This window comes from Indicator indicator, chromosome 16 (genome assembly GCF_027791375.1).
Source record: "Indicator indicator isolate 239-I01 chromosome 16, UM_Iind_1.1, whole genome shotgun sequence".
Lineage (NCBI taxonomy): Eukaryota > Metazoa > Chordata > Aves > Piciformes > Indicatoridae > Indicator > Indicator indicator.
This window is the reverse complement of record NC_072025.1, coordinates 13,312,871-13,328,629: the sequence shown is the minus strand read 5'-3', so window position 1 is coordinate 13,328,629 and position 15,759 is coordinate 13,312,871. Positions and strand designations below refer to the sequence as shown.

The following is a 15,759-nucleotide window of genomic DNA, read 5'->3' as shown; positions in this document are numbered from 1 at the left end:
TCTCACCGTAAAAATAAACTAAACTTCTTTCTTACCTCGAGTTGAACTCTTTCCTGATGTGACTTGCGCACATTGCCCCTTGTGAAAGCAAAGCCTCCGTCCTCTTTGTAGCTGCCCATAAGTTCTACAGAGGCAGTAAAACCAGACTCTTCTGCTCCTGAGTTAATAGCATTCTAGGAGCACTCATCCAAAAAGACAGCTGCCTTCAGGAACTATAATGCAACTTTGCTATATCTCCAGTGGCTGTGGCAGACATGTCTGTATCCTCAGCTGGCATTAAACATGAAACAAAGGCATCAGTAGGATGTGAAGCATGTGTATTAGGTGGAATATGACAGGCTTCAGAGCCTGAAGGCCATCTGCCTGCAAGGCCACTAGTTATTAGAGTGTTATACAAACCCTGCTGGCTTTCAGCATAAAACATTAAGTTTGCAAAGAAACGTGCAAGCTAATTCTTGAACTTGTTTAATATTTCTGATAATCCTTTTACAGAGGCAATAGAAGTATCTCATCAATATTTCATTATTTCAAGCATTTGTTCCATCACATTCAGCCTGAATGTTGTTCTTAATTGCTTGATTTTCAATTATGTCATTAGTTATTTATAAAAAGTTTTCTGAAGACTACCATAAAGCACAATTTGAGAGGAAAGACCACTGAGGTGGCTGTTGAGCTATTTAAAATCCTAATCCTGTTAATGTTTGTGTAGAGAGAACTGTTTTCAGAAAAAGAAGCTCTTTTCTCTGAACTTCAAGACCAACAAACATCTTCCTTTGTGCTGAGAAGTATGCCTTTCACCTTGCACCATGTAAAACTTTATTGGAAAAGGGTTAGGGAAGTGAAGGGGATAAATGTTGCTAATATTAATCCAGATGTTTCAATACTGAATTGTAGGAGTTCTTGGGCAGATGTTATACTCATGGTGATTGTTAGTGCTTAGTCTATATGTAGCATTTTCTTATAGCAGCTTCAAACTTAGATGCACCTGCTGAGTGTTTCAGTTGATGTTTCATACACAGTATTTTAAACCCACGAATATACACACACTGCTCTGCAAGGGGAGAGACTTTCTAGCCCCATATTAAAAAGTCAGAGGAAAGCAAGAGACCTCTCAGTCAGTGGCATGTTTGCGAAAAGTCCAGGTACCTTCTTTCATAGTTATCCATTAGGAGAACAGCTTCCCTAACTGGCAAATATATTCAGAAGCTTTGACAAGAGTGTAAATGTACAGCAAGCTGTAAGATAGTCTTATGTAAAAGATTTTACAGTGTCATCTGTGCTTAATATAGTAACTTTAACATACATTGCATAGAAGTATTATAAACAGCTTTTCACAAGGTAAGCAAGCACACTTTAACTGTTAATGTCATTTTTATAAAGCTCTTATTCATTGTTTTTCCTCAGGAAAGGGAGATAGGCCTTCAAAAAAGGGATCTGGAAAGTGATTTGACTAGTCTTACATGCTTCCTGCAACACATTTTGTGCACACAAAAGTATATTCTAAACCTCACAAGATAGATAATAAATAGCTTACGAAATAAAACTGTATTGTGCCACCTGAATAAGGTACAGAGGAGAGAATAATTCTTACTATTTTAACAGGTTTTTAAACAGGATGTTTCTGTTCTCTCTATTCTCAGTAAGCTAAATTCCTTGCATCCAACTGGTCCTTAAGATGATTTTTCTTCTTTAGTATTCATGTCTGCAAAGTCCTGGGCAAATAACTGATTAATTGACTTTGACATTCTAAATCACAATCAGCTTTATTCTGAGGGGTTTTGTTTCTTTGGGGTTTTTTGTTTGTTTGGTCGGCTCGGTTTGGTTTGTTTTCTGAGTCCCAAAGGAAAAGTGAATGCTGACAAACCAAAATGCTGACCTTTGACTTCTGAAGAAAACTGAGCCAGGTGTCGTGTCACGAAGAGTCGCAGTTGCTGATTCAGATCACAGGACAGTGTGTTAATGTTCCAGGAGCGAATTCCTGCCCAGCAAAGAAAAAACACAAAGACAAAAGCAAAAGATCAGTGAGTCATTATTACATATACTCCAGAATCAGAAGTGGAGATAGGGAAGTTAACAGGACACACAAGGACCAGTGATGCTCTTCCAAAAGGACATACTTAGGAAAGAAAGTCTTCAGAAGCAGAAGGCCATAAGATGCTTACCTTCCATAAAACATCTATCCCTGAAGTACAAACAATGAACAAGTCTTCATTCAACTTGGGCTTCACACAAGTGAAACTACCAAGGGACTGAGGCTAAATAAATGACACTACTGCCTAACCAAGCAAATACATTGTGCTCCTTCTGCATCATCTGCATTAACCAGTGTTGGTCACTAGTAGAGACGGTCTACTGAATGGTTGAACTACTAAACAGCTCAGAGACACCAGCTGCTCTGCTCTTGTAGCCTGTGTCTTCCAAGTCACAAAATCCCCCACTCCCCACCCCAAACTCTGTAATTACTCCCTCAGGGCCCCTGATCCCACTGAGACCCTTCCAGTTTGCTCTTTAATCTATGTAATCTTTGTAAGCTAATTGCCTTCATATCACAGCAGGAGGCAGCATCTGCTCCCAAAGCAAGTGGCACCATGCCATGGTGGAGGGAAGTCACCTTCAGACCTCATTGTGAGCAGTTGTACATTCTGGCTGACACCAAACACTACAGGTGACAGATCTCCATAACCCAGTGAGGAGCAGCCTCACCTAGATGGTGTGATACTACACTTCAGCACAATCAATAAAACCAGGACATCAGCAGGGATAGCTGCTCCAGCCTCTTGTGTTGCTGGCTGCTGAAGTACAGATGTTAAAGGCCAATGCCACAGTCTTCTTAGACTTTAGTGGAACAAGAATTTCAGTACCAGCATTTATTGATGGGGTCCTCACTAAGTGTTCCTCCACCCTCTTCTAGAGGCACGTCCTCTCCTGCATAAAATGTAAAGTTTTATAGTATCTGATATCTGCTTTATTTCTAGTAAAGCACCTTAATTTTTCATGGAGATACCATTTACAGTTACTGCAGTTCTAGTTCTCCAGCAGAGTAACTCCTTTGTGCAACAGCTTCTGCTGGCCACTACTGGGAAACAGGATCTTCTACAACACAAGCTTCAGTTTTCTATACATACAAATACAGAGTTAGTAATCATTGCTTCATGCAGTCTCAAGGCCTGTAGAATATATGGCAGCTCAAGAAACTTTTGGATTTCTTTTTCTGGTGACAGCTGAAAACAGAATAATATAGCTTCTTTATTACATGCCAGTCTGCGCTGCAGAGCGTTCAAGCACTCAGTAGACCCTCTGAATGTCAGGATAAAAAGCCAAAACCAAACCCCAACTTCCGCCATCTTCAGTGTCACAGAACATCTGTTCCTTCCAGCTTGGGCATGGGATAAGAACAAATGAAACATTTAATAAAAGACAGGAGCAAAATGTTTTCCTAAGCAATACTCTTGGACAACATGATTAAACAAATGCCCAATATAAGTGCACCTCAATGCAGTACTGAAGAGCACTCTGACCCGGACAGGAGCAAGGTAGCACTCTGCAGGGCAAATCCTGCTGACTCTAGCTGCTGTGTCACTGTCATGGTGCCCTACTGCAGCAATAAATGCAATCTGAGGTACTGATACACCCTCTAGGACGCAGAAAAAGTAGATTCTCTTTCACAGTAAAGGAAGGGAAGAAGGAAATTATCATCTCCCTCAGCATTCTACTTGCAAGAATTTATTCAACACTTTCTCTCTCCAGGTAGCATGAAGTTACTCCTAATTTTTCCCAATTGGCCACAATCTCAGTTAATCACCTCATGGCACAGGAGCCAGAACACTGTCCTTGCTGCTTAGGATCCTCTACATCCTGATTCAACAGTGCAGACTACATCCTATTAAGGCTTCTAAATATTCATGCTCTTTGCACATGCACAGCTTGACCAAGGTACCATGTGACTCATCAGTTTTCCATCTCTTTCTTTATGGCTTTGTGAACTTCTTTATTTCCTGCTGAGGTAAGAGCCTTATAAGATTGGGCGTTTCGCCTTAATACCAGACCTAGCCTTCCAGATATTGTTTCCAAACTGGAAAAAAGTCACACAGGAACAGAAAAATAAGACCAGTATGTATTTGACAGCATTTTAGAGTAATTATCGTTCAGGCATCCCACAGATACACAATGCCACTGCCTAAGAAGCACTACATACGGCAAAAAGCAGGTTCCCATGATGTCCTATATTCATTATTCCATTCTCCTGAACCAAAGTATTCAAAGAAGTCTGGGAAACCACACTACTTGAATCAGCCAGAGGGAGAGATTTATTGACTGGGGGGAAAAACCCAAAACAACCACCAAACGAACACAACAAACAAAAACTTTGTGGTGTCTTTTCCTTTGCACAGACAGCCAACAGGACAGAAGCAAAGCAAACCCAAACCCTAGCTTTTCCATCCTTTAGAAGACCTTACCTAGGCGTATGTAACACAATCAACTTTGTTTGTCAACTTTATTTGACAGGTTTTTTTAATCTGATTGCTATGAGGCCTTTAAGCCCCTTACCATACTTATCAAGCTGCAGAAAAATGTCTTTCTGAAGGGCAGTAGCATTTGGTTACTGGCACTGCTTTGTTTCATGAGGGAATCACATCTCCTCAGCAGCCTGTTCGACCCTCACACAAACCTCACATGAACCCAACAAGCCATCACTTGAGAAATTGGAACTGTGCATGCACTATTTCTTGAACTCCTTGAATCAAGAGCATAGCTGTCTCCAACAGTATGATACGGTGTCTTTTGACAGATCTCAAGACTTTCCTGTCATTTTAACTATTTTTACTTCTTACATCCGTCTTCCCATTTGCAGATTTTGGTCTATTTCAAGATGGATTCTCCCATTTCACAGTAGGGAAAACTCCTCTATGACTTGCTGGAGGTCATACTCCAAGTCAGTGTCAGAGGAAAGTCCAAAATCCAAGTTCCTACTTCCCTCAGCGCTTCACGTCTCTTGTTAGTAATCTACCAGTAATGCTTAAATGACTCTCATGCAGAGATTTGTGCCCTTGGCAGAATTTCAGTAGATTTCTGGACAGACAAAACTAACTGTAGAATTTATTTCTCCTGTGGCAATTACAATTTATGTTGCAAAATGTGCATTTACTTTTTCTTTCCAATGGGAATTCCCAGGTTATTGGCCAGTGACTGCAGAATCAAAGAGCAAAACCCATCAGTTTACAGTGTGATCTGTCACTATTTCAGAGATTCAGAGCATGGATAAGGATGTAGATTGCACACCAGTCCAGTGAAGTGCCAATCAAAGACAAGCATCCTGCTCTGCATAAAGCAGGAGTACCCCTTTCTAAGAGGAGCTTTCAGAGGCCAGATGGTCACAGTCTGACCTATCCCTGTTGAATAAAGCCATCCTTTCACCCACCTCCTGCACCCTTGCTTTTAAACAATACTGCATCTAATATACAAAGACTAATTCATTGTCAAGGTCTCTGTGCACTACCACAATATGGATAACCAAGGAGAAGAATGTTGTGGCAGCAGTCTTGTTATGCTCTGTGCCATTCTGGGATCAGCTCATCTCTGAGGTTCAGCCTCTGACCCATGCAGCTGCTCCCCAGGAGGAGGCCACAGCACCACAGGCCCTTTGCAGCTGTCCCCTGGCACCGCAGTGAGCAGCAAAGCAAGACAAATCCTGCAGCCAGTATGACATAAGTTGGGGGTAAGACAGCAGTAAGATGCAGTCCACTGGCCCACCAATAAAACAGAAACTTGGGGAAATTCAAACCGCAAAACGTCTTCAAGCTTTAAGACATTCAAACCCGGTGTTAATTGCATTTCTCCTATGCAAAGAAATAGGGAAAAGAAAAGATAGAGCAATTCATGGCCTGAAGGTCTGCAAGCATGCCAACCCGCAGGAGCGGAGCCAGCCGGGCTTGTCACTGCTGCCATCTGTCACCGGGCTCGTCCTCGCCGAAGCTCACACTTCGGTCACCTCCGAGACCGTCCGTGCCAACCCTGCGGGCTGCGCCACTAGGACGAGAGCCACGCCCGAGCCCAGGCGGGCTTCTCCCCGGTCCCGCGCCTCCAGGACCCGCTCCCGCAAGCAGTCTCCATCCCCTCCGCTTCCCCGCCCCGGCGGAGCGCTGTTCCTGCCCGCAGCCGCCGCCCGCGGGCCTTCTTCCCCCACCCAGACCGGCGGGCTCGCAATCACCGCCCCTGCGGGAGGATGGGGTCGAAACCCTGTGGCGGGGCAGCGGTGCCGCAAGGCAGGGCGGGCACCGGCAGCTCCACCTCGAGCCGGATAGCGGCGGGGACAACGCGGTGGGCGCGGGAGGGCTTGCATCCCCGCGGCACTCCGAGACCAGCTCCTCCCCTGCCCGGCGCCGAGGCCGTTCGCCGTGGTCCCACTCCTCACCGCGCTCCAGGGCGTCGCGCAGCGCCCCTCGCTCCGGCTCCGTTCCGATCTCCCCGATCACGACGAGCAGCGCGTGCCTCCGCAGCTCCCGGCGCCGCCCGCCCGGCAGCCAAGGCGCTGCTGTCTCCATAGCGACCGGCCCGGCCGTGGTCTCCATGGCAACCGCGGCGGCCGCTGCTGCAGCGCGCGGCGACTGGCGCGCGGCTCTTAAAGCGCCCCGAGTCGGTCCCCGATTGGCTGAGCTGGCCATGTGGTCCCGCGTTACTGCGGGACGGGGCGTGGCTTCGGAGAGCCGACGCGTTCCCGCCCCGCCGCGCCGCGCGGTGGCACTGGCTATGCCCTGGCTATGCCTCGGCCATGCCACAGCTATGCCCCGGATGCGGGTGGGGGACTCCGGCTCTGCCCCAGCCCAGGCAGCCTGCCGAACCCGCTCGGAAGCAGGGTTGCCCAAACGGGATAGGCTGCCGGTGAGCTCTAGCACGAGCTGCGGGAGCGGAGCTTCGGCTCGGCTGAGCACGGCTGTCCTCCCTTCTAACGGCATGAGGGGAAGGGTGGCATAGCCGCCAAGCTCCAGTGCTCAAATCGTGAGCCGAGCTCATGGCCTATGGGAAAATCAGCAGTTCGGAGGGGAGTTCAGGTCAACCCCCTGATAGGAGCGTGGAGCTACTGCAGCGCAGGGACCCAAAGTGCCCGGTGTGGAGTTTGACAGTATCCATGATAGAACCACGGCAGCCAGCACTGCCGAACTATGCCTAAGCATCCCTGACACGCCTGCTCCATCATTTGGTAGTAAGCAGAACAGCTTGATCTTCATCTCTTCCTGGTGGCTTTCCTGTTCAATTAAAGACAAATATAATGGTCTCTGACAATAAGTGATGAGTTTTCCTGAATTCCAGAAATAGGAGATAAAACAAAAATCTCGCTGAATTTCGCTAGCTGCCAGTGTAAAACGGTTTTGAGCTGTCGGCTGCTGTGTAAACAGGAGTCCTTGATGTCCAGGGTGACCAGGCACAAGTCCCTGTCTTCTAGCTAGCCTCATCTTCAAAGTACTTCAGCATGCAGAAAAGCTGAGCAAACTCAAAACATGAGACTTGTGCATGCCGAACAGGGGACAGCCACCAGAAAGTAGCTTCAGATAGAAAAATCCATGTCTTTCCTGACAAAGAAAGGGAGATCCATCCTGTGCTGATGCAGCTGGGTGGAAAAGCAACCTAGCTATTGTAAAACGAGTCAAGTCAGCAGTAACCTGGAGCATTTCCCAAAAGAGCATCAAGTTCTGCTCCTGCAGTCCACAAGATTTCCATAGAGAGGAGCTACAGGTCTAGGAAGCTTGGTGGGAAACAAAGCAGTGTCCTGCCCTCTTTTGTTCCTTAGCACCCACCGTGCCTGCAGTGAGGACGCAGCTGAATCTTTATAAGGTTGAGACAGCTGGAATTCTGACAAGCAGATGTGACTGGTGTCATAAGGAAGATCGTAATCAGGAAAACAGTCGACCACTTGAAAGGTGGGGGAAATCCAGAATAACGATCTCTGCAGGTTACAGCTATTACTGCTTGAGATCTTTAATCAAAAGATGCTCTAGCTTCCAACAGATAAGTCAGGAGAAAATACAATAGGTCTTTTTCACATTAAATTGTGGTGACATCACTGGCTATGATTTTTATGAGGTAAATCTTGTAAACAAGGTAATTAGTGCATTGAAAGGGATTAATTTATTTCTCTGTGTTGTAACCTTCATAACAGCATTCATTTGGTTTGTCTAAGGACTGCACTGGAGCAGGTAAATGTGTGAATAAAGCAACAAACCTGCAAATAAACTCTAGCATACAATAAATTATGTCATGAAAGTGGAATTGTAGATGGTGGAGGGAAAACATGACAACAAAACATGAGGATGAAAGGTTTTCAGATATTTTATTATCAGCTGGTAGAAGTACCTTCTATTTTCAGGTGACTTAGTCTTAATACTTGCTGCTTATTTATGACATGGTAGCTTTGCAGAGCTGCAGCTTTTCACTGCAGTGCAGAGACACTCCTCCAGCTGGCTTTCTGCCAAAGAGAAATGAAACAGGAGACATGCAAACTGGAGTGAAAGCCTAAAAAGAGTATCCAAGCACAGTGCTGTACCACAGAGACTAGAATCTCTAGGGAAGACTGTTTACGGTTAAGAGATGGGATTTCACTGTGATCTATTTGTGTGCTTCTACTGTACTGTCAAAACATAATTCTGTCATGAAATCAGAAACTATATCTCTGTTGCTTTCTGATCTGAATCCCAAATGTCAGATTCTATTACGGCAGAATTAGGGTGGCTTGAGTAGCAGTGTGTGTGTACTGCATAAGGCAAGGAAATGAAGGAAGTTCCTCCTTTTCACTGTAAATTCATACTCTGTATCCATACAATAGATATGTATAGCAATTATAGTATAAGTTTCTGGTTTCATGCACTGCAGCAGTAGGTGGCACCCCAGTGAAGCTGACTGGGCTGATGACAGGTATTAGAGGTCTTACCAAATATCACAGAATGAGATGTGGTAAAAGCAGACAAAAGGATTACCTCTGAGCAGTGAAGCATGATGAATCACAGGTAAATGACCATTATAAAAATGGACTTAGAAAGTCAGCTCAAAATAGCCTAAAAAGGATCTTCATAATACCACAGGAAGGACAATCTGCACAATTTATTTTCTCAGTCCTGAAGTCCAGGCTGTCCTCCACAGCAAAAAATGTTCATACAAATGAAAATACTTCCAGGAACCTGAGATCTACAGCAGTATATGAATGTGGATAATGCATTTAACACAGGTAAAATACAATGCCATTTTCCCTGTTTCTAAGAAGCAGGGGAAAACAGGTGACAGCCTAAAGGGACTTTGTTCAGGTCTTGATCTCTTCTGTGGTGAACATGGCTATCCTTATGTGAAGCAGAAGAACCCAATGTTGAGAATACTTCCATGCAGAGATGGAGATGGATGGCGATTCATACTATCACTTTCAGAACGTGTTATAAGATACAGGAACAGAGGGCTAATCCCTTCAGTTTGAGCAAACCATATATACTTTTGCTTTGATTTAATCCCATGGGTGATCTACCAGACTAGCACTCTTATTCCTTTTACTTTTGTCTTGCAGGAAGTGTTGCAAAACAGATTATCTCCTGGGCAATCTGGAACAATGGTATATCTGATCAGCAATAGGATCTAAATGCCTATGGAATGATCATGTGTATCATCGTGTCATTTCCAGTGATCCAGAGCTCTGGAATTAAAATGGGTATTAGACAAATAAAGGCAGTAATTTGTATTGATGCAGCAATCCCTCTTTGAAGCCAAGATGATTTTTAATTGATTAAATAGTACACAAAAAGTGGCCATAATTCTCACCTCTTTGTTTCCCCTTTCCTCATATCCACTGCCTTCCCTCCATCCACTGGGCAGGTAACCTTGCCATAAAAGGGTATGACACATGCCTCTCCCTGCATAAACCCAAGCTGGCTTAGACCAGTGGCTGCAATGGTTTTTAAGTGATTATCAGTAACTCTTGCAATAATCTCTGTAATTTTACCAGGCACCAAATTGAGAGTGACAGGCCTGTAATCACCAGGGTCTCTTTCTTGCCCTTCTTGAAAATAGGAATGACATTTGCTAGTTTCCAGTCAGCTGCGACTTTTCCATATTCCCAAGACCATTGATAAATAACTGAGAAAGGTCTCAAAATAACATGGACAAACTCTTTCAATCCCCTGGGATGAATCACATTATGCCCCATAGATTCACATGAATTCAACTGCAGCAGGAAATCCTGAACAAGTTCCAAGTCAGTTGGGAGCTTATCACTCCATCAGTGCCAGTTGTCCAACCCAGGGCTATGGGCATTCCAGGGCCCATCATTGGTGTGAAAGACAGAGGTGGGGAAGGCATTAGATGTCTCTGCTTTATCTTTGTCCTGGTTTGTGAGGTGAGCAACTTCATCAAGTAATGGACCAATGTTTTCTTTGTCCTTTTTTTGCTGTTAGCATACTTTTAAAAGCTTTTTTTTTTTTGTCATTCACCACAGTACTGACCAGCTTCAACTGCGACTGAGCTTTGGCTGTGCAGATTTTATCCCTACAGTGGCAAACAGCATCTCTCTAGTCCTCCTGGGACCTTGCTTCTAAAGTCCATACACTTTTTCTTCCTAAGTTAGGAAGAGCTTTCTAGTCATTAGACCAGAGAAGTTCTCAAAGACCAAGTTCTCTCTGGTGGCCAAACAAGTACCAAGTCTGAAGGCAAAATTTAACATCTTTCTGAGGTTTATGTAGTAAGGATGCCTGTGATAAAAGCCTGGGCCTCCTTAAAGAGGACATTCCTTCTAGTTATGTTCCCCAATCTTCTTTGTAACATGTCACTTTCTTTTATAGCGTTTATAGAACTCACAATGTCTCTCTTTTAGTTGTTTTCATCCATGAGAAACTATGATGTCACAGACCTGTCAAACTGTGAAAAAAATCCCAAACCTGAGGGTTAATCCTTATCTTTTCCCTCCTTTTATGCTTGTCTAATGAAACTATGGTAGACGCTGGTCTTCTCTGACACCTAGCACCCACTGCTCTTGAAGTGCCATAAGCTCCCGCTCCTCGGGGGTGTCGGGGTGGCCCTCGGTCCGCGGGGGATCCGGTCGGCCGGCCCTCTGCGCTCCAGATCGGAGATGCCTCGAGCACACCCTGCGCCGCCATCCCCGGACGCTGGCACGGGCGAAGTAGCGCCAGAGCCCTAGGGGCGGGGCGGGGACCTGCGCGTCACCGCCCGCTTGTTGTCAGCGGGGTGGGCCTGGCCTCGGGCGGTGGTGTGCCTCGGGCGCCCGTTCCTCCGCCTGAAGCGGCGGCTTTGGTCCTGCTCGCCGGCTCCCGGCTGAGACCAGGTAAAGCGGGCCAGGGCATTCCCCCGCCTGCGGCCGCTTTGTCCGTTGTGCTCCGTTCGGCGGGAAGCGGCCAGAGCGGCGCCGACTGGCCCGTAGTGCCCGCAGGGCGGCCGCGGGGGCGCTGGGGCATCGTGGGGCCCAGTGAGCCCCTCGGCCCTGTCTCGCCATTGCGGGCCGGGGCGCTGCGCAGAGCCAGCCCGGGAAGTTCGGGGACGGCGCCGCGGCACGGCCGCCTTGGTGGGGCGGAGCAGGGCTGTGGGCCTCGGAGCGGCGCAGGAGGACAGCCCGGGAGCAGCGCGGGTGCGGTGCGCTCTGCTCGGGGCGCCCAGGCTGCGCTGCCGGCGGTGGCCGAGGCGTTCAAAGGCATCGTAGTGCCGTGAGGATGAAAGGCTCTGTCTCGCTGTGAGCGGCGGAACTGGGGAGGCGCGAGCGCGGGTGTCCGCGGCCGCTCTACCGGCGCTTCGGGCCGGCTGCAAGCACAGGCAAGGGCGGAGCTGGGGGCTCCCGGCTCCTCCAGGCGCTTCACATTCCAGTCCGTTAGTTGGTGGCATACCCGGCGTTCTTACTGCCACTGGATTCAAAGGCCCTGAGAATGGTGAATACTGCGCAGTACTTTTTTCAGATTAGAGCAGAAGATAATGCGCACAGATATTGGCCAGGCAGCTTTTACATGTGTCTCAATGTAAGTAATAACAATTGTAATAATACAGTACAATACTTAAACCTAGATTTTCAAAGACAAGTAGGATCCTTACTTCTTTAGTAGGTTTAGCTTTGTGTCATAGCTCAGGTATCTATTTCCCTCTGTTTTGAAGATGGGGCCAGGGGCTGCACTGAGAGAAACAGGCTAACAATGTAGGGAATGAGAATGAGTACCGAGTCCTGTTTCTCAGTTTCCCATCCTAATTAGTAGACTACATCGGAAAGGAGTATTCAGAACAAAATAAACTTTAGCTTCAACTGTCTAGTGCAAAGTGTGTAAGATACAAGAAACTCAGAAAAAAATAATTCAAATATGAAAAAAACAACCTTCCTGCCTTTGTTCATTGAGGATCTGGTGCTGGACATCTGTTGTTGGAAGGGAAAGGAAGCAAAGATTAATTTTGCTCTTTTCCTTAGATGAAGGTAACCACACCCTATTCATAATGTCTGATGAGACTCAGAAGAAAGGCAGTCATCAAACTGAGGGGGGGGATATTTAGATCAAAGAGTTGTGTATTATAAAGAAAGCAGGCTGCTTTTTTCATTGCATTAAAAAAAAAAACAGGATGGGAAAAAAAGAGATTACAAAAAATAACAGAGAAATTGTGCAGTCAGCTCTGAAACTCTCATGCAGATTTCACATTTACTAATTGGACTACCTGGACTGAGTTCTCAATTTTGGTGCTACCCAAGCTCATGGAAAAGTATTGAATCGCAGAAAAAATGAGCCTGGAAAGGAATCCTGGAGATGACCTAGTCCAATTTCCTGATTCAGACCAAGATCAACTATATTTGTTTGATATGACTTTGGAAAAACGAAGTCTTAAATGTTAGAGACTGCATAATCTTCAGAGCATCATTGGCTTACTTTGAAAATATTTTTGCTTATGCCTGCTTTATCTGTAAACCTATTTGCAGTTCATGTAAACAAATTCACAGTTTTCCTCTAAACTGTGAGTATGAAAAGTAAATTGCCACTGATTTTTTTCCATTTGAAGACTGTTGTGATAGCCAGTTCATTTGCTGTATTCTCACTGGAGATAGCACTTAGCTTAGGCTTTGCTGGTGTAGAGCACAAGAATCATTTCACATACCAAACATATGCATGCTATACATTAGTGTAATGCTTGCTGTTTGCAGCTTTTTCTGTGTCAGCAACACAACACTGACTCATGATCAGTTTTGTCAGGCACCATGCCCCCCACGTGCTTTATTATATAGTAATGCCATGCTATCAGCCCCATAACAAATTTTCTGTTGTAGAATACTGCTCTTACCTGCACTGTTCTATGTCCAGTTTTCGGAACTTTTTTTTTTTTTTAATTCTTACATTATACTTTTTCTTATAGGACTTGTAGTCCCTCTCAGTTTCAGATTGCTTGTGGATTTGGTAATTGTATTTGGGACCAAGGTGATGAAAGAAAACAGTGAACAGAATAGGAATAGCACATTAATGACCTGACCCTCACTCAAACATACCTGTTTTGACATTGAACTAATGTTGATTACTTCCTGGGTTAGATATTCAAGAGAAGCTATTCTTTCCTTGTTTGTTTATGAGAACACCATGCAGATACTGCTAAAAATCTTTCAGAAGTTGTTATTCTGGTACTACTTTTTTGTACATGAGGCCTGTTGCTCTGACATGAGAAGAAATCAGATCAATGCTATGTGCCTTGTCTTTACAGATCTGTGTTGCGTGCTAACTCCTTGTTATCTTCTAGATATAAACTGGTAGTTTGTTTGATGATTTGTCATCAAAGTTTGAAGGATTTGGAAGGAATTTTGAAAGTGACTCACACATTTATCACTTCTAGTCTTCAGATACCTCATTATCCTCCATGAGTTTTTAAAAGTAACACTTCTAAGGCAACATTTTTGGGAAGGATTCTGAACTCAACAGTTTTTAAAACATCTGTCCCAGATAAGCACTCTTTAACCTATTTCAGCCTTGTTTCAGGGCTGAAATACTGCCCTGAACTGTGCTAGCTCCCATTTGCTGTTAATTTTTTAGAGAAGAACATTAAATACTTCTGCCTTCTTGACATTAACCACCCAGTATTGTTCCCTTAGAACAGCAAAGCAGCAATCCTTATGGTGGTTGTTTTCTTGCTAGTATGTCTATAGATAATTTTCTTATTGCTCATGTCTCTGGCTATTGTAATTGTTGCCCTTTTATGCTTCTGCCATTTTTTTACACTGATCCTTAAGCTTAAAGAAAGCTGATAGGTCTGATTTCCTTGTTTGCTTTCTTCTGTTTTCTTGTCATACCTGAATCAGATGACCCTTTCCTCTTCTATTTCTTGTCCTTTCTTTGCATTAAGATAGTTTGCACTTGTGCCTTCAGTAGAAAACCTGCCACCTCTTTGTAGCTTTTTTGTGCCCCGAAGTATTACTTGCTAGTTCTCTGTTTTTTGATGCTTGCTCCTCAAAATCCAGTCTTTGTTTTTATGCTCCCTTATTTTCTTCTCAGAGATACTTTATGCATGGCCAGTGTTTTCCCATTTGCATGTAATTCTGTTATAAACACGGTTATCTTTTTTCCCAGTTAGCAGAGAAGGGTTTGGCTTAGGTAGGCATTTAAAACATGCTCAGGAAGAGCAGGTATTCTCTAGGAGGCTAATAAATGCTGTTGGCAGGATAGAAGTGTAAAGAAATGCTATGAGGAAGGATATAGTTCTTTAATCTTCTGTTGATAAAGAGCTTATTCCTAGAGGCTAAAGGGGAAGACACTTGGAAAATCACTAGTAAGTCTAGCAAGGATCAGTAGTGGAGTGCTTGCTTTAAAAAATGAGGGCTCATGGTATCCTTCTGCTTGGAAGATAGCTCTACTTTCTACTTTGCCAATAAATAAAAGAGGAATTCTATCTTTTATTCGATTTTGAGACTAAACATAAAGGAAGTTTATTTGAAATGTTTTCATTCTGATGGAGGCAGGATTCTGCTTGAAGGGAACTGAATGAACTTCAAGAGCCCATTCTAAAACTTCTGAGATACTCAAGTATCATAGACTGGCAACTGTCCCATCACAACCCCAATCTCTTTTTCAGTTCTTTGGGAGAAAATATTTTGTGTGAGACAACTGGCTTCTTCAGACATCACACAAAAGCCTATGAAAAACGTAAGCTTTCAAAAAAGTATTCAGTAATCATAGGCCTCCTGGAGTTCTTTCCCATTGGGGCAAATTTCAGGCAGTTATCTGAAGCTGTATGTATTTTTGAAACTAGAAAAGCTTCCCAGTAGTACAGTTTACTATGTATTAAAGGAACAACTGGGAGTGGAACCACCAAACACTACAGCATCGTTCCTGTTCAGGATTTCTAAATATTTATAGCCTGTTTAATGTTCTTAACATGCATGTGCAAACTTGGATTTCACATGACACACAAAATTTGTTAACACAGACTCATATTTACAGTGTTTCACTATGTGCAACCTTTTGTCTATAGCTTTGAATAATACCAGGACAGCTATAATTTTTCCCCCCAGGTTTCCACATTTTGGTTCTACAAAAGGTTTTGTAATAAAATACATGGAATTTCATCTACAAAATACAGAGAGGTGCAAAAGCAGACTTAAATTAGTCTGTTCAAACTGACTAGCTTTTAGGCATAGATTTGAATGATGAATACCAACCATACTATCGCAATTTGTGCCCAAGGCATCTTCAGTTAACTGCCATTAATCAGATTTCACTTTTCTGTAACCCCTAGACATTTAACCTACTCGATTTTGACTGAAAGAAG

At 44.4% G+C, this 15,759-nt stretch overlaps 1 protein-coding gene across 1 annotated transcript in view; it reads right to left on the bottom strand.

The window, feature by feature from the left end:
• MAP1A (microtubule associated protein 1A) overlaps nucleotides 1-6,569 on the bottom strand; it is a 52,277-nt gene extending 45,708 nt beyond the window's left edge. Inside the window, exons 1-2 of the mRNA XM_054388056.1 lie at nucleotides 6,413-6,569; nucleotides 1,877-1,978 (exon numbers count right to left, since the gene is read on the bottom strand). Coding sequence (XP_054244031.1) covers nucleotides 1,877-1,978; nucleotides 6,413-6,569 — 259 coding nt within the window. The remainder of the gene's footprint in view (nucleotides 1-1,876; nucleotides 1,979-6,412) is intronic.
• Nucleotides 6,570-15,759: the final 9,190 nt, after the last annotated feature.